At 45.4% G+C, this 18,699-nt stretch overlaps 2 protein-coding genes across 7 annotated transcripts in view; one reads left to right on the top strand and one right to left on the bottom strand.

Moving 5' to 3' along the window:
• Positions 1–1,413, bottom strand: part of GXYLT2 (glucoside xylosyltransferase 2) — a 101,912-nt gene extending 100,499 nt beyond the window's left edge. Inside the window, exon 1 of one of the 3 annotated variants that reach the window (XM_056528299.1) lies at positions 1,279–1,413. The gene's annotated coding sequence lies outside the window, so the exon portion shown is untranslated. Of the gene's footprint in view, positions 1–1,208 lie in introns of all 3 variants that reach the window. The other 2 variants (XM_056528298.1, XM_056528297.1) reach the window with 2 other exon arrangements.
• An 849-nt stretch (positions 1,414–2,262) lies between these two features.
• The window catches only part of SHQ1 (SHQ1, H/ACA ribonucleoprotein assembly factor), a 96,175-nt gene continuing 79,738 nt past the window's right edge, over positions 2,263–18,699 (top strand). Inside the window, exons 1-4 of one of the 4 annotated variants that reach the window (XM_056524632.1) lie at positions 2,263–2,422; positions 7,714–7,863; positions 15,715–15,779; positions 16,911–17,033. In XM_056524632.1, coding sequence (XP_056380607.1) covers positions 7,721–7,863; positions 15,715–15,779; positions 16,911–17,033 — 331 coding nt within the window. In that variant the 5' untranslated portion in view covers positions 2,263–2,422; positions 7,714–7,720. Of the gene's footprint in view, positions 2,428–2,492; positions 2,514–2,608; positions 2,630–7,713; positions 7,864–15,714; positions 15,780–16,910; positions 17,034–18,699 lie in introns of those variants that run through there. The other 3 variants (XM_056524633.1, XM_056524634.1, XM_056524631.1) reach the window with 3 other exon arrangements.

Raw genomic sequence — 18,699 nt, 5'->3', positions numbered from 1 at the left:
TCAGATCAAAACAAAAATCATACCGATAAAAACTTCAGATCACGGCGCAAAAAAGGAGCCCTCATACCGCCCTGTACATGGAAAAATAAAAAAGTAATAGGGGTCAGAAGAGGACATTTTTAAACGTATAAATTTTCCTGCATGTAGTTAGGATTTTTTCCAGAAGTGCGACAAAATCAAACCTATATAAGTAGGGGATCATTTTAACCGTATGGACCTACAGAATAATGATAAGGTGTCATGTTTACCGAAATATGCACTGCGTAGAAACGGAAGCCCCCAAAAGTTACAAAATGGCGTTTTTTCTTCGATTTTGTTGCACAATTATTTTTTTTTCCGTTTCGTCGTGAATTTTTGGGTAAAATGACTAATGTCACTGCAACTTAGAATTGGTGATGCAAAAAATAAGCCATAATATGGATTTTTAGGTGGAAAATTGAAAGGGTTATGATTTTTAAAAGGTAAGGAGGAAAAAACGAAAGTGCAAAAACGGAAAAACCCTGAGTCCTTAAGGGGTTACTCCGGTGCTTAAACATTTTATCCCCTATCCGAAGGATAGGGGATAAGATGCCTGATCGCAGGAGTCCTGCCGCTGGGGACCCCTGTGATCTTGCACACGGCACCCCGTTTGTAATCAGTCCCCGGAGTGTGTTCGCTCTGGGTCTGATTACTGTCGATCACGGGGGCGGCGGCGTGTGACGTCACGCCTCCACATGACCTCACGCTCCGTCCCTCAATGCAAGTCTATGGGAGGGGGCGTGACAGCTATCACGCCCCCTCCCATAGGCTTGCATTGAGGGGCGGAGCGTGACGTCACACGGGGGCGGAGGCGTGACGTCACACGCCGTCGGCCATGTGGTCGCCGCTAATCAGACGCGGAGCGAACACACTCCGGGGACTGATTACAAATGGGGTGCCGCGTACAAGATCACGGGGGTCCCCAGCGGCGGGACTCCTGCGATCAGGCATCTAATCCCCTATCCTTTGGATAGGGGATAAGATGTTTAAGCCCCGGAGTACCCCTTTAGGGCCAAAATGGCCCTGGTCCTTAAGGAGTTAAAGGCTATCCTGCCAGTGATTGACTACTTTTCCAGCTGCTGCAAAACTACAACTCCCAACATAACCTGAGCTGGAGATCCTCAGGGTGCACACAATTATGCTTTATAATATTATGTTTTCATCCACTTCCTATAACGGTCTTTCCTAACCTAGGTGCCTCCAGCTGTTGTGACACTACAATCCCAGGTGGTTGGGAAACACCGTCCTATACAATCTTACAGTGTAGCTTTCAGATTACTTTCGTTTCTATGACAACAACGACGCTCCTTAGTTCCCACGCGCTAGCTCCCGCCAATCGCGAAACGTCCCGAAGGCCCCGCCCGCGTGTCTCTAATCTAGCCTTTCATTGGTGAAGGGGCGGGAACTCTCCAAACCGTTTGTCCAATCGGCAATCTCATTTTTGGTCTCATTCTGTAACACGTGCAGTCCCGGAAGTAGGAAACATCAGGCGGGACGTGTGTGGAGTGTGCTACGCAGGTGAGGTGTGCACAGTGCTCTATAGCGGCGTATTTATCCGCCTAGCTTGTACTGTACAGGAGTTGTCTACAACCTGTGCGTCTCCTGCATGGTTTGTGGTGGCATGCTTGAACAGCTATCACGCCCCCTCCCATAGGCTTGCATTGAGGGGCGGAGCGTGACGTCACACGGGGGCGGAGGCGTGACGTCACACGCCGTCGGCCATGTGGTCGCCGCTAATCAGACGCGGAGCGAACACACTCCGGGGACTGATTACAAATGGGGTGCCGCGTACAAGATCACGGGGGTCCCCAGCGGCGGGACTCCTGCGATCAGGCATCTAATCCCCTATCCTTTGGATAGGGGATAAGATGTTTAAGCCCCGGAGTACCCCTTTAGGGCCAAAATGGCCCTGGTCCTTAAGGAGTTACAGGCTATCCTGCCAGTGATTGACTACTTTTCCAGCTGCTGCAAAACTACAACTCCCAACATAACCTGAGCTGGAGATCCTCAGGGTGCACACCATTATGCTTTATAATATTATGTTTTCATCCACTTCCTATAACGGTCTTTCCTAACCTAGGTGCCTCCAGCTGTTGTGACACTACAATCCCAGGTGGTTGGGAAACACCGTCCTATACAATCTTACAGTGTAGCTTTCAGATTACTTTCGTTTCTATGACAACAACGACGCTCCTTAGTTCCCACGCGCTAGCTCCCGCCAATCGCGAAACGTCCCGAAGGCCCCGCCCGCGTGTCTCTAATCTAGCCTTTCATTGGTGAAGGGGCGGGAACTCTCCAAACCGTTTGTCCAATCGGCAATCTCATTTTTGGTCTCATTCTGTAACACGTGCAGTCCCGGAAGTAGGAAACATCAGGCGGGACGTGTGTGGAGTGTGCTACGCAGGTGAGGTGTGCACAGTGCTCTATAGCGGCGTATTTATCCGCCTAGCTTGTACTGTACAGGAGTTGTCTACAACCTGTGCGTCTCCTGCATGGTTTGTGGTGGCATGCTTGAACTTGTAGTCCTTGGCTTTTCTTGCATTGCTGGGAGTTGTAGTCTCCCTAAAGGCGAAGAGCTTGTAGGCTGCCGGCGTATTATGACATTTGTTGTGTGAGATAACCCAAGATTACTTAGTGGAACCACAAGTCTCAGTATATTGGGCATTAGGGTTAATAGAATTAAGCTACGTTCACACCGGGTTATTGTTTTTGTTTGACATACACATTATTTAGGAAAAATGTACACACCTTTGATGGAGGCTGCTGTATACCGTACAGAGAAATCTGTTTCCCATTAACTTGCATTATAAAAAAAAAAAAGAAAAAGAGCCCTTAAAATACGTTCACACGTACATGAGCTGCTGAGGAAATTCAGCTTGCTTGTTTAACCCCTTAAAGGAGTACTCCGGCGCGCCCTTTTTTATCCCATCTGGGCTGCAAAATAAAAGAAAACACACTTTCTCTTACCTGCCAATGAGCCCCCGGAGCTCCGGTACACTCCGGTACAGGTGTTCGGTCCCCGGGCTGTATTCTTCTTACTTCCTGTTAGCCCGGCACGTCACACGGAGCTTCAGCCCATCACCGGCCGCAGCGATGTCCCGCCTCGACTGGTGATAGGCTGAAGCTCCGTGTGATGTGCCGGGCTAACAGGAAGTAAGAAGAATACAGCCCGGGGACCGAACACCTGTACCTGTCCAAAGGATAGGGGATAAGATGTCAGATCGTGGGGGTCCCGCTGCTGGGGACCCCCGGGATCTCTGCTGCAGCACCCACCTGTATGTCTTCTGGCAATGCTGGAAGCTTCGAATCCCAACCACAATGGCTGAAGAGCGTGACGTCACGACTGTCCCGTCTCATGTCACGCCCCGCCCCCTCAATGCAAGTCTATGGGAGGGGGCGTGGTGGACCTCCCATAGACTTGCATTGAGGGGGCAGGGCATGACGTCACACGTGGCGGACTTGTGACATCACGCTCTTCCGCCATTGTGGTCGGGATCCGAAGCCTCCAGCGTTGCCGGAAGCTGTACGGGTGGGTGCTGCCGCCAATATTCCTGGGGTCCCCAGCAGTGGGACCCCTGCAATCTGACATCTTATCCCCTATCCTTTTGGATAGAGGATAAGATGTCTAAGGGAAGAGTACCCCTTTAAGGACAATGCACGTAAATGTATGTCCAGATGTGTTGGTAAATTTACGTCCTGTACATCAGTGTTTCTCAAGCGCGGTCCTCATGTACCCCCCCAACAGGTCAGGATTTCCTTAGTCTGTCACAGGTGATATAATTCTGGTCAGTGAATCAGGAATCACCACAGTTATATCACCTGTGAATGACCAAGGAAATCCTGAAAACATGACCTGTTGGGGGTACTTGAGGACCGTGCTTGAGAAAGGCTGGGTTCACACCACGTTTTTACTAGGGATCGACCGATATCGTTTTTTTAGGGCCGATACCGATAATCGGTGGAGGTTAGGGCCGATAGCCGATAACTTATACCGATATTCCGGTATAAGTTATCGGCTATTTATCCCCCCTCGACACCGCTGCAGGTCATTGATTTAAAGCGGGTGCTTTAAATCAATGCCCTGCAGTGGCTTTTGCGATGCCATAGGCCGCCGCCGCCACCACCCGCTTTTCTCCCCTACCTGTCAGGGTGGTCCGGGCCATCCATCCTTCCTTCCTGTAGTGTCCGGCGGCATTCCGGGTGGAGGGTGAACCGGTCCGGGCTGTCCTTTTTTTTTTTTTTAATTGACTCGGAGGGTGGGGGAGAGGCCCGACTGGTATAGCGGTATGGGTAAAAATCCATACCGGTATACCACCCAGCACTACGGTGGGGGATGTGACACGGTGGGTCGGGGGGGCGGTGGCGGGGCGGTCGCGATGCGGGGGGCGGGGCATTATCGGCAAGGTAATTGCCGATACCGATAATGCCCAAAATCGTGATTATCGGCCGATAATATCGTCCATACCGATAATCGGTCGATCCCTAGTTTTTACAATACAGTTCCTGTATCAGGTTTTTCATAAAAAATTGATTCCTCAAAACCTTTTAATCCGGTTTGAAAAATGTCTGCTTGAATCTGTTTTTTAAGAAAAAAAAATACGTTTTTAACTTTTCATTCCATTATGAATAAAGTTTTACTTGTCTTACTTATCCCCTATCCTATTCCAAGAAAAAAACTGTGGAAAGTAAAAAACCGTATGGTGAAAACAGATCGAACCGTACGCATATACGGTTCCCATTGACTCCCATGTTAATAAAAAAATGAAAATAAAAAATGTAATTTTTTTTTTTTTTAAGTATACGTTTCAATACGGTTTTTAACCCGGACCAAAAACCACGGTTGGGTACGTGTAAAAAAACTGGCAAAACGGACACAACCTGATGCATCTTTTGGCATACGGTTTTCAACGGAGAGTCAATGCAAACGGTTTTCAATATAGTTCCGTATGGTTTTCAAATTGAAAACGTATACGGGAACTGTATTGCAAAAACGTGGTGTCAATGCAGCCAAGCATTGTTGTACGTGACGTGACCACAGGACCGGTGCTAGCATCATGCACGGCAGGTCCTGGCTGCTATCAGGTAATGTCTGCCATCAGAGATTGTGCTAATGTCCGCCATTAACCCCTCAGATGCAGAGATCAATACATGTCACAGCATCTGTGGGATTGGGGCGTTTAAATGCATGAATGGATTGCCTGCAGTACTGCGGTATTATACAACATGGCGGACGGAGGTCCCCTTACCTGCTCTGGCCATCATACCAGGGTCTTCTCCTCTGGTCCGACATTGAGCAGACCAGAGAAGAACAATCGCTGAAAATACTCATCACTGCTATGTCTATGCATAACACTGTTACTGTTAAGTAAATTGAACCTAATGATTACTATAAAAGTGTTTAAGAAATAAATAAATAAAAATGTAAATGACCCCTTTTACCTATTTTATCCCAAAAAAAGCGTAAAATATTCTTCATAAAAATATTTATTGTTCCGTGCGTAAATGTCCCAGCTATCAAAATATAATGTTAAAGGAGATATCCAGTGCTGAAAAACTTATCCCCTATCCTAAGGATAGGGGATAAGTTTCAGATCGCGGGGGGCCCCCCGTGATCTCCTGTACGAGCCCCGACAGACCGCAGAAGTGGCGGCTGACACTCCCCCTCAATACAACTCTATGGCAGAGCTGGAGCACTGCCTTTGGCAATCTCCGGCTCTGCCATAGCGATGTATTGAGGAGGTGTGTCGGCAGCCACTTCGTGCGGTGGTCGACACCCGCTATCTGGCCAGCAAGCCGGAGCCCCATACAAGAGATCGCCGGGGGGGGGGGGGGGGGGCGGTCAAGCCCCCCCCCCCCGCGTTCTGAAACTTATCCCCTTAGGATAGGGGATAAGTTTTTCAGCACTGGACTACCCCTTTAAGGGAAAACTGTCAGCGCATTCACCCACACTAGACTGGCTTATAGTGTGGGTGAACAGGAGTCCGAGGGGGTCACTTACTTAAATATGTTCCAGTAGGTCCTGAGATATGTCCCCCAGAAAATCCATTGTTGAATTCAGTGAATTGGGCAGTGGGGGCGGGGTTTTGTTGGCTTAATTTACATATTAGTTGTCCTAGGGAAGTGGAGTCGTTGGACTTCTGTTCACAGACTGACAATTTTCCTTTAATTATCCTGTATGGTGAACGGCGTAAACGTAAAAAAGTCCAAATTTTCTACTTTTTTGTCACATTTTATTTACAAAAAAGTGGTACCGATAAAAACTACAGATCACGGCGCAAAAAATGAGCCCTCACACCGGCCTGTATACAGAAAATGATAGTTATAGGTGGTTAAAATAGGGACTTTTTAAACATACTAATTTTGGTAAAGTTTGAGATTTTTTAAAGTAGTACAATAATAGAATAACTTGTAACCATGGGTATCATTTTAATCGTATTCACCCACAGAATAAATAAAATGTAAATTTTACCTTAAAGTGTACAGTGTGAAAACAAAACTTGCCAAATTGTGGTTTTCTTTTCAATTTCCCCCTATAAATTTTTTTTGGTTGTACCCTTGCGGGTTTGTTGAAGCGTGAAACAATTGTCACCTGTAAGCAGAGCACATGTTTGGCGTGATGCTGTTTTGTAACCGGCACCCGTGAGTACAATGAAGTTTGAGGAAGCGATCATGGTGAGTGCCATTCATCATTTTATCTACTGTTCCTGAGTCTACGCTTCATGAAGAGAGCACCACCAGTAGCACTCATTATTATTCCCACTAAGTTGCATCCGCCAAGGGGTTGTACGCAGGTGGATAGAAAGGGTGTGCCGGCCAGCTATATCTCACTTGTATTACTAGCCCTATAAGCATCATAAAATGTTAAAGGGTAGCTCCCACCATCACTTTTTTTTCTTTTTTCTGTCCCTGCCTATTACCCATCTATCCCTAACCCCCTCCCTGCCTTTAATTTTTTTTTTTTACATATTAAAAATGCCTTTTTGTCTGCCTGGTAGTGTGCTCACTACCAGGCAGACTTCCCCAGCAGGCACCACGTCAGTGATGCCTGCTGGGGCCGACACTTCCGCCCGTAGTTCACCTATACAGGGAGCCTCCAGCTGTTTCCCCACTGCAACTCCCAGCTTGCCCTGACATCTTTTGGCATGTCAGGGCATGCTGGGAGTTGTAGTGGGGAAACAACTGGAGGCATACTGTATAGGTGAACACTGTGATGGCTGCACATCCTGCTCCCGCCGCGCAGCCCGCAACCCCCCTGGCCCCGCTGCACTGCTAAACCCACTACCCCCCCCCCTCTCCTCCCCCCGCAAAAGGATTGAGAACAGTCATTTTACCTGTCACCGGGAGCCAGGGCGGGCGTGTGAGGCCAGGGAGCCTGCGCGCGTCCTCTTCCTTCAAAGTGCTCGCTCCCGCCTGTCTGATTGACAGGCGGGAATGAGCACCGCAGTGAATGAATTCCAACTCGTTGCCAGGCTTCAATGTGTCGAAATTCATTAGTGACGTCACTGCCGAATGCATTCAGCCACTAGGAGGGCGACCCCTAGTGGCCGAATTTAAAAGTGATTTTAAACTGTTTTAAAATAACTTTTTTTAATTAAAGTATATTAGAGATATGATGTAGTACTACAACATATACATTTTTTGATTTCATGACGGTGCCCATTTAAAGTAAAAAATCTGTGTTCTGTTCTCTTCTAGACTTGCAATGATCACTCCGGCATTCGAGATCACTCAGGATTCTGACTTTCTTATCATAACCATCAAAGTTCCCTATGCCAGGATGTCGGAGTTTGATATCTACATTGATGGAGATGACTTCAAGTTTTATGCCAAGCCTTACTTTCTAAGGTGACTTGAAGGGCAGATTATAGTGATACAAACAGACTGCGGTGATGATGATGACGACGACTACACTCTGTAAAAACATAGCGATCTACATAAATGGTTTCCTAAACCCTTGGAATGTACTGCCTGAATATGACTGCGTCACTGTGATAACACTACAGCGGCAGGATATATGTTTAAATCTCCATTAAAGGGGTACTCCGGTGGAAACCTTTTTTTTTAAATCAACTGGAGCCAGAAAGTTAAAGATTTGTAAATGACTTCTATTAAAAATCTTAATCCTTCCAGTACTTATTAGCTGCTGAATACTACAGAGGAAATTATTTTCTTTTTGGAACACAGAGCTCTCGAGCTGAAATCACAAGCACAGTGCTCTCTGCTGACATCTCTGTCCATTTTAAGAACTGTCCAGTGTAGGAGAAAATCCCCATAGAAAACTTGTGCTGCTCTGGTCAGTTCCTAAAATGGACAGAGATGTCAGCAGAGAGCACTGTGCTCATGATGTCAGCAGAGAGCTCTGTGTTCCAAAAAGAAGATAACTTCCTCTGTAGTGTTCAGCAGCTAATAAGTACTGGAAGGATTAAGATTTTTTTAATAGAAGTAATTTACAAATCTGTTTAATTTTCGGGCACCAGTTGATTTAAAAAAAATTAAATTTTCCACCTCTTTTAACCCCTTAAGGACCAAGCCCACTTTCACCTTAAAGGGGTACTCTGCCCCTAGACATCTTTTCCCCTATCCAAAGGATAGGGGATAAGATGCTGGGGACCCCTGGGATCTACCATGCGGCACCCACCTTTAGCGGCTTCCAGAACTGCTGGAGGTCCTCAGGCTGAGTCCATCTCGACCACGGGTACGGAAGATCGTGACGTCACGACTCCGCCCCCGTGTGACGTCACGATCTCGGCCCCCGTGTGACCGCCCCTCAATGCAAGCCCCTCCGGAAGCCGCTAAAGGTGGGTGCCGTATGGTAGATCCCAGGGGGTCCCCAGCAACGGGACACCGACCATCTGACATCTTATCCCCTATCATTTGGATAGGGGAAAAGATGTCTAGGGGCAGAGTACCGCTTTAAGGACCAGAGCGTTTTTTGCACATCTGACCACTCTAGCCGCTGAGCTATGAATGAAAAGCATTCTAGTAGCAGCCAGCATATGGATGCTGCTGATAGAAATACTTTTAATTCATAGCGCAGCGCTGACATATGTATATAGAAGCGCTGTGGGGTGCAGATAACACTATATGTCTGCACCCCCCCCAACGCTTCTATATACATATACCCCTGCAGCGCTATGAATGAAAAGTATTTCTATTAGCAGCGCATAGTGCCAACAGCCGGCACTATGCGCTGCTAATAGAAATACTTTTCATTCATAGCGCAGCGGTGACATATAGCAGCGTTGCAAGAGTACATCCATACTTGCGCCAGCGGGGGATATATATTTATGCGCTGGCGGGGGTTATATTTTTATAAATGCGTCGGCGGGGGGGTATATATTTATAAATGCGCTGGCGGAGGTCATATCTTTATTAATGTGCTGCGGGGGGCTATATGTCTCTTCCCTCCCCCCCCCCCCCCCTGCAGCTCTATACGGTATCTTTCCCCCCGCTAGTCACAATCCCGCGGGGGATTAAAAAAATGAAAGTTAACACACACATCGCAGGGTTGCAGAGCTTGCTGCCCGCTCCCCTGCTTAATAACTTCTGATCGCATCGGTTCTCGGTGCGATCAATCCCTCAGCCCCTGTACTACAACCCTCATCATTGAACTTACTCTGTTCCATGATGGGGGTAGTAGTACAAACACTAATGTAGCCTCCCCAGCTATCTGCAGACTCCCGCAGCCAGGAAATTACTACTTTCATCATGGAAACAAGTCTGTTCAATGATGGGAGTAGTAGTAGTAGTCCCGGCTGTGGGAGTTTGTAGGCAGAGGATTTACGGCCATACATGAGGGATGTTATAACTGGTCTTAATGGATGAATATTATTTATTCAGATGTTGGCACCCGTTATTTAATCTGTTATTATACATCCGTTTTCACACAGAAAACAAACGTTTAATAACGTATGAATGCTCATAGTGTGAAAGCAGCCTTAGAAATACCCCATTATAAAAAGTGCACCCCTCAAAGTATTCAAAATGACATTCAGTAAGTGTGTTAACTCATTAGGTGTTTCACAGGAATGCCCCCCCCCTCCCCCCGGGGGCCTGCCACCAGCAGCCGGGGGGCCTGCCACCAGCAGTCGGGGGGCCTACCGCAATGTGCATGTTAAAATAGATGATCGGATCGCCCGCAGCGCTGCCGCGGCGATCCGATCGACTGTAATGGCTGACGGAGGTCCCCTCACCTGCCTTCGTCCATCTGTCAGCGTATCCTGCTCTGGTCTGAGATCGAGCAGACCAGAGCAGAAGATCACCGATAACACTGATTAGTGCTATGTCCTATGCATAGCACTGAACAGTATTAGCAATCAAATGATTGCTATAGATAGTCACCTATTGGGACACAAAAAGTGTTAAAAAAAATATTTGAAAAATGTAAAAAGAAAAAGTAAAAAAATAAAATAAAATCCCCTCCCCCAATAAAAATGAAAAATTTCAGTTTTTCACATTTTAGCCCCAAAAAGCGTAACTTTTTTTTTTTTTTTATAGAAACATATTTGGTATTGCGTAAATGTCCGCACTAGCAAAATATAATGTTAATGATCCTGTACGGTGAACGGCGTAAACGTAAAAAATAAAAAAAAAGTACATAAATGCAGCTTTTTTTTGTTACATTTTATTCCCAAAAATGTTTATAAAAAAATTATGTAAAAGTTTTATATATGCAAATGTGGTATCGATAAAAAGTACAAATGACGGCACAAAAAATGAGCCCTTATACCGCCCTATATACGGAAAAATTAAAAAAGTTATAGGTGGTCAAAATAGGACTATTTTAGATTACTGTTTTTATTACAAAAAGTTTTAGATTTTTTTTTTTAAGCGGTACAAAAATATAAAAGTATCTAGCCATGGGTATCATTTTAATCGTATTGACCCACAGAATAAAGAACACATGTTATTTTTACCGTAAATTGTACAGTGTGAAAACGAAACCCTCCAAAATGTGCAAAATTGTGGTTTTCATTTAAATTTCCTCCCCAAAAATTTTTCTGGGGCATTTGCCATACATTTTATGGTAAAATAAGAAATTTCATTACAAAGTAAAATTGGTCACGCAAAAAAACAAGCCCATATATGGGTCTGTAGATGGAAATATAAAAGAGTTATGGATTTTAGAAGGAGAGGAGAAAAAAACAAAAACGCAAAAATAAAATTGGCCTGGTCCTTAAGGTCAAAATGAGCTTGGTCCTTAAAGGGGTATTCCGCCCCTAGACATCTTATCCCCTATCCAAAGGATAGGGGATAAGATGTCAGATCGCCGGGGTCCCGCTGCTGGGGACCCCTGGGATCCCCGCTGCTGCACCGCGCTATCATTACAGCACTGACTGAGTTCGCTCTGCACGTAATGATGGGCGGTACAGGGGCCGGAGCATCGTTACGTCACGGCTCCGCCCCTCGTGATGTCATGGCCCGCCCCTTTCAATACAAGTCTATGGGAGGGGGCGTGGCCGTCTTCACGCCCCCCCTCCCATAGACTTGCATTAAGGGGATGGGCCGTGATGTCACGAGGGGCGGAGCCATGACGTCACGCTGCTCCGTCCCCCGCTCTGTGCTGTAATGATAGCGCGGTGCCGCAGCGGGGATCCCAGGGGTCCCCAGCAGCGGGACCCCGGCGATCTGACATCTTACCCCTATCCTTTGGATAGGGGATAAAATGTCTAGGGGCGGAATACCCCTTTAAGGGGTTAAAGTCCCATAAGTCTGTGGGAAATATATGTTACTGCATAACTTCCAAACAGCAGGAGATATTTTCATAATACTTGGTCACGTGTTACTTATATGTCCACTTAAAATATAAGTTAATTTAACCCTTAAAGGACAACTGTAGTGGTCAAAAATCCCTGCCCAAATGTTCCCCAAACAAAAGTTATACAATTCAGTCAATTAGTTCTATTTACCTATATGCAGCCGTTTCTGAGATATTAGAGTTGCCAGCATAGCCCAGTAGTCCTGCGTCCGTCCCCTATTCATTACATTGCAGCCGCCATCTTGGGGACGGAGATCTCTTCCTCCCAGCAGTGTTTGTGCTCCCCCTAGCCTCTGTCGGGTCCTCCCTGCTCATGCATATGCATGAGCGGGTGCTTTCTGAGGCAGCCATAGGCTCAGCCTCAGAAACACCCCTATCTGTAAGATTCAAGGAGAGGGAGAATGAGGACGTCCACAGCTCCTCCCCCCTCCCCTGCTCTGTCTACACAGGACCTCACTTATCACGGGGAGGTTTCAAGTTTTCACGCGGGAAACACAGAGCAAACCACAGAGCAAACCACAGAGCAGGGAGGGGAGGACGTGTGTGTGAAGGAGACATATTACACTGCAGGGGCTAGTGGTGTATAGACTACAGGGAATAAATATCATACTGGAGATGATTCTTTGTGTGAGAGGGGGGGGGGGACTACTGAATGACACATGCTGTGAGTTGTAGTCCCTGTTATGTGTGTGTGTGTATGCCAGTGTTTCCCAAACACTGGTGTATGAACTACAACTCCCAGGAGACTACAGAGATACAATATAGGTGTTGGTGAACTACAACTCCCAGGAGACTACAGAGATACAATAGAGGTGTTGGTGAACTACAAATCTCAGGAGACTACAGAGATACAATATAGGTGTTGGTGAATTACAAATCCCAGGAGCTCTGCTGTATACACCCGATCACACACTCGGCTCTGCTGTATACACCCGATCACACACGCGGCTCTGCTGTATACACTCGATCACACTCGCCCAGCACTGCAGATGTCCTTTAACTACTCCCATTTGTGAGGGTCGGGGTTTTTGCTTAAAGTCTATGCACTTTCGTACGGCTGGAGATATTTCAATACCTGGTACACTTATTACTTATATGGCAAAAAAAAAGATAATATAGTTAAATTAACCCTTACATACACCCTTATGTAAAAGATGGGTTTTTGTTTCAAGTCCCATGCAAGTATATAGGACTTCGAGTACCTTACTTCACATGCTCCTGGTGAATGTGTCAATCCGGCTTGCAAGCCACATCCCATCTCACAAAGACACACCCACATTTTAAGCCCCACACCTTTTATCTACTTTTTTGTGCATCTGTCTGGCTTGCAAATCACGCCCAGTCCCACAAAGCCACGTCCCCTTCTATTTTCAGCTTACAATATCTTCATCACAAATCAGTCCCACCTGAGCACAGAATATGAGGATGGGACATGAGGATGGGACATGAGGATGGGACATGAGGATGGGACATGAGGATGGGACATAAGGATGGGATATGAGGTTGGTATATAAGGACAGTATATGAGGTCAGGATATGACAACAATATATGAGGATGGGATATGAAGTCAAAAGCTTCCTCCTTTGTTGATTTTCCTCCCCAACAAGGAAGGAAAAACCGGGCAACGCCGGGTACTCAGCTAGTTTATTATAAAAAGATACCTCTTTTCATTAGCTCAGTGTTAGAAATGACCCTCGACCCGAAACACGTTGCCATGACTAATGTTCCTTGACCCGAAACGCATTGGTGTGAAGGGCCCCATCTCCAAGCTGGTAACTGTACGTGATATTGCCTGATGTACTCCCCTACCTGCCTTTCTATGGAACTTTTAATGAGATATCAATAAACTCCGGATTTTATGTGCTGGCTAAATTTGTCTATTGTGCTGCTTGTCTTGAGGATTGCCGTGCACTGGAGGCTGAGGTGAGCGGATCAACTCCTTTTCTACTTCATTAATTTACAAATCTATTTAAATTTCTGGCACCAGTTGATAAAAAAAAAAAAAAATAATAATAATTTTTAGCGGAAGTAACCCTTTAAGCTGTACCTAGGTGTAAATCTTCCCCTCCAGAGATCACTGAAATTGGGGTTTTATATGGTACCATTTTCCTTGAACTATAAGTATACTTTAATACAATGTTTGATGTATACGGCTCTGAAATATGTATGAAAATAAAACGCTACTTTGCTTGTGACTTATTTTTGTTCATGTTTATACGATTTATTATATTTAAAATACATAAACTATAAGATGGGAAAATAATCATTCAAAAACAGTGGAGTAAATGGGAAAACTGTAGTGTATCCTGTGATTGTTCGCACAGTCATATCCTGTTCAATTTCAGGTGCCTCTAATTACCTCCATTTACATCTAAGGTGCTTTTGGAGCGCTGCTGTATGTACATTGGGAGAGTAGAGTGGCTGTGGATAAGGTGATGAGGTGTGTGTCTTTGCTCTCAGATATTTTGTTCTGTATTCTGATCATTACTGCATCACACTCCATCAACCTGTGTGAGTATCATACTGTGATTGTGAGCCTCTATGACCTATTACTCTTTTGTCACGATCTCTGTTTGTTAAAGGGAATATGTCAACTGTATTTGATGATGAGAGTTGTACACACCGGTGGATAGCTGTTTGGGTATAAAAGCAAGCTGTATCTTTCTTGGAACTGGTGGTGGTTTCCAAACTTAGAAAATGACCTTTTTTTTTTTTCAAGGAGGTGTGACCAAGCTGCGCAAGTGCCACAGCATGGCAAGCTCCCTCCATCACCTCCAAGCCTGTCCTTAATTGTTATAGAGTGCACTGTACATCAGTCTGCGGGGTGCTGAGAGGTGAGAGCGAGCAAGGTGGTGTGTTAGGCTGTGACACGTAAGCAGCTCTGCCCCGCCTTCTTGACACCTGGCTAAGAAATATATAGGGGATTTCATAAGTTTACCAACCATCATCAGCTCCAGGAAAGGAACAGTTTGCCTTCATACCCTAAGGGTACGTTCACACTGCGGAATCTCTGCTCACCGAACTCCGCAAGCGGAGATTCTGTCAGGCGGCCGCCGCCAAAAATACTTCACCATTGATGGCCATGCAGTACTCGTGGAATTCCACGCAAATAATGAACATGTTCCTTCTTTGCGCTGAATAATTTCAGCGGCGGCCAATTTCCGCCGCTGAAATTCTGCAGTGTTAACGGGTCTCGCGGAAGACCCATTCACACTAATGGTACAGTTCACTGCGTGGAATTCTACTTGCAGAATTCCGCAGTGTGAACGTACCCTAACAGCTATCCAATGGTGTCTGCAGCTGTTATCAGTAAGCAGTACTGACAGATTCCTTTTTAAATAAACTACTTTTGTAGATTGCTATTATAATTTGTTTAGGGGTATGTTCACATGTACAGGATCTGCTGCATATTTTGTGCTGCTGATTTTCCTAATAATTAACTTCAATGGGTAGCAAAATCATATGCACAAAATATGCAGCAGATCCTGTATGTGTAAACGTACCCTTAGGGCTCGTTCACACTGGCGGATAAACAGCTTACTTTACACTGCGGATCCGCCGACGATGGACCTCCTACAGGGTCTTAGATGTGCCTGCTCGAAGCAGCAGTCCTCCGCTATGAGCAGACATACTGCTGTGATGTGCGAGTCACAGCATGGTGTACTTGCGCACATCTTGGCCACCCACCCTGCTCCCTGAGTTAGGCCGAAAGCAGCCGCTATGTGTCCTAGTATATTGTGCATGCGCGCGGTGACTCGCATCGGAGCATATTTGCTCGTAGCGGCCTCTCTGAGCATGCTCATCTGAGACACACTGTAGGGGTCCATCAGCGGCGGATCCGCAGCGTAAAATATGCTGTGGATCCGCCCATGTGAATGAGCCCTAAGAGTATAATGTCGCTGGAGACTACTGCTTCATGGTTTTCTCCTGTGTTTAGATTAACATTGCCTGGGAGAATAATTGAAGATGGAAGACAGAAGGCCACATACAATGCGGGTGATGGTAGGAATGTTTAATATGCTTCATATACAGTCCTGTATGTTTGTCTCATTCAGACTTCATTAGCATTTTTGTCGTCATCTTTTACCAGTTTTGAGTTCTTGATGATTTCTTCCATCCTTGTCACCTGAAGATAAATTCATGGTTCTGCTGGATCATTTTATTTTATTTTTTTAACTAGAAAACAGTGCATTTTGTTGGAGCTCAGATGACATTTAGGCCTCAGTCACACTTTTCTATATTGGTCAGTACTTGTAATGCAAAACCTGGAGGGAAAGAAAAGTATTATAGAAAAATGTGTAGCTTTTTTGTGCTTTGGGCACATTTCTTTGTTGATTTTGACACGCTAAGCCTGAATTTGTATGCATTTTTTGCTTGTTTTCTTTTTCTCAAGGGGTTTCCTTTTAAAAACACTTATCAACTATCCATGCGGTTTAATGTGATGGCAGGTGGACATGGCGTTGCTGACTCTCATTTTAACTCTGTGTGGCTGAAGGTGATAGAGTACAAAGCTCCACCCATGGCAGTGTGCGTGCCCGATATCCAGTCTTTGCCAGTTAGGAACTTGGGAGCCACTATTGATCAGACACTTATCCTGTGAATATGTGATTAGTTTTGTTTGTGGAAAAACCCCTATGAAAGTGTTTTTGTTTTTTTTCTGTGGAGAATACTGGGGCCCAAATGTGAAAATGTGATGTGAACAGAGCCTAAAGGCCCTTTGGCACTAGGCGATTATTGGTTGAACAACGATCAGTCAATGAACAATCCAAGTGCTTGTTGGCTGACCGCATATTGTGTGCAGGCCTAAAAATCTTCATTTGTCTGCAGCTCATCTTCCTGTATAAACTAGGAATATGCTTGTGCGCACAAGAAGGATGAAAGTCTATGGCAATGAGTGACCTAGTGATTGTTCATGCCGCCATTTATGCCAATTATTGGCCTATTTAAAGTGTCCTTCCTTCCAGCGCCGAGCAACTTGTGCAGTCAATTTTCACTCATATCAGGCAGCTGTCTGTGTAAAATGTCCCTAGGATGGAAGAAAATACTTTAGTCACAGATGATTATGTCTTTGAAAGTAACCTATCTTATCTTTGTGATTTCATTCTCTTATGTGGTACATTGGTTTCTTATCAGGTATTTTCACCGTCCAAGTTCCTAAAGAGACCCCAGGACAGCAGTTTGAGGGCCTGAATCTCCTGACGTCCCTGTTAGCACCTAAAGGAGCAAAGACTTGTAAACCCCTGATTGAAGAGATCGGTGAGTACGTCCCTCTGTCTCTATATTAATACTGACACTGTTTTATTTATTGATTTATCTGCTGATAATATTTATATAAATATCACATTCTGATAACAGTACAGAGATAAGCTGTGCTACATAGGCATCACATCCAGTATGCAGAAATGTACTTCTTGTTTTATCAACTCATGGATTAACATAAAGGGCGCCCTGTCATTTAAAATAAGTTGTGTAGGACAGTAGTATGGCCTAGCGGCTGCAAACCGGTGTATGCACATCTCAGCTGCTTCAGATATTCCTTATGAAAATGAATCTGTTTAGAAATAAGCAGTGATTGACGTGCATCATTACTTTCCTATAGAAAGAGGATCTGCAGAGGCTGAGTGTGTAGTATTGGAACTGAGATACCTCTTCCTCTATTGATATGGGGTTTCATTGTCACCCGCACTAACCTTTTGGTCTCCGTCCATGGTCCCGTTCACCCATTATGCTTCTCATTCGGATGGCAGGCTTGGGGCATGGGTGGCGAACCAGGAGCATCTTAATATCACTACTGCTGCTTCCCCAAGCCTGCTCACTGCCGGGCCGAGTGAGGAAGCTGCAGAGGCAACATCAGTGGGCTCTTTAAAGGGGTATTCCAGGAAAAAAATTTTTTATATATCAACTGGCTCCAGAAAGTTAAACAGATTTGTAAACAACTTATATTAAAAAATCTTAATCCTTCTAATAATTATCAGCTGCTGAAGTTGAGTTGTTCTTTTCTGTCTCACAACAGTGCTCTCTGCTGACATCTCTGCTTGTCTTGGGAAATGCACAAGAGAGGTTTGCTTTGGGGATTTGCTTCAACTCTGGACAGTTCCCGAGACGACAGGTGTCATCAGAGAGCACTTAGACCGAAAAGAACAACTCAACTTCAGCAGCTCATAAGTACTGAAAGGAATAAGATTTTTTTAAATAGAAGTTATTTACAAATCTGTTTAACTTTCTGGAGCCAGTTGATATACCCCCTTTAAGTGCAGACTGTGCACCAAGCCTGCCACTCGAATAAGGTGGAGAACGGGCGAACGGAGCCACACATCAGGGCTAGGTAAATATCATTATAATCTGTGTCACCCTCACTACCAGCCTGTACCAACAGGTTAGTTGCGGGTGACACTGATGACAGATTCCCTTAAAAAAATATTATAATAAAAAAAAAAATGAAGTTTTGATACAGCTGGAGGCACACTGTTTGGAAACCACTGTGGTAATAGGAGCCCAAATTTTCCACAAATAGATGGGTCTGCAAATTTGCTGCATGTAACAGCAGCTGGCTGGTGCTTCAGGTGATGCTTGGATTTCCTGCTCTGAGCGAGGCAGGCAGAGCTGATGAGTTTTTTTTTTTTTTAAAGGTTTTAGTTATAGTTTTTTCAAATTAACAACACAATACATAGGTAAAATAACATACAGCTGGAGACAAAGCCCCAACCACCCCTGGAAAAAGGAGTAAATGACCCACAGCACATCACCATTACAGCAGGTACTGGGAGATCCACCCCCAGCTGACACAAAACACAGACAACACACACACTCAAGCACTCCCTCTTCCCGGATGATCCCCACCTTCCCTGCAAGATAGGGACAATCCTCTTACCCAGGAGAACTCGTACGCTCCGTCAGGACAACCGACTCCCCTATAAGGAGC

The sequence above is a fragment of the Hyla sarda genome, chromosome 6, assembly GCF_029499605.1.
Source record: "Hyla sarda isolate aHylSar1 chromosome 6, aHylSar1.hap1, whole genome shotgun sequence".
NCBI classification, from domain to species: Eukaryota; Metazoa; Chordata; class Amphibia; order Anura; family Hylidae; genus Hyla; species Hyla sarda.
Note: the sequence above shows the minus strand (reverse complement) of the source record. Positions and strands in the feature narration are given on the sequence as shown.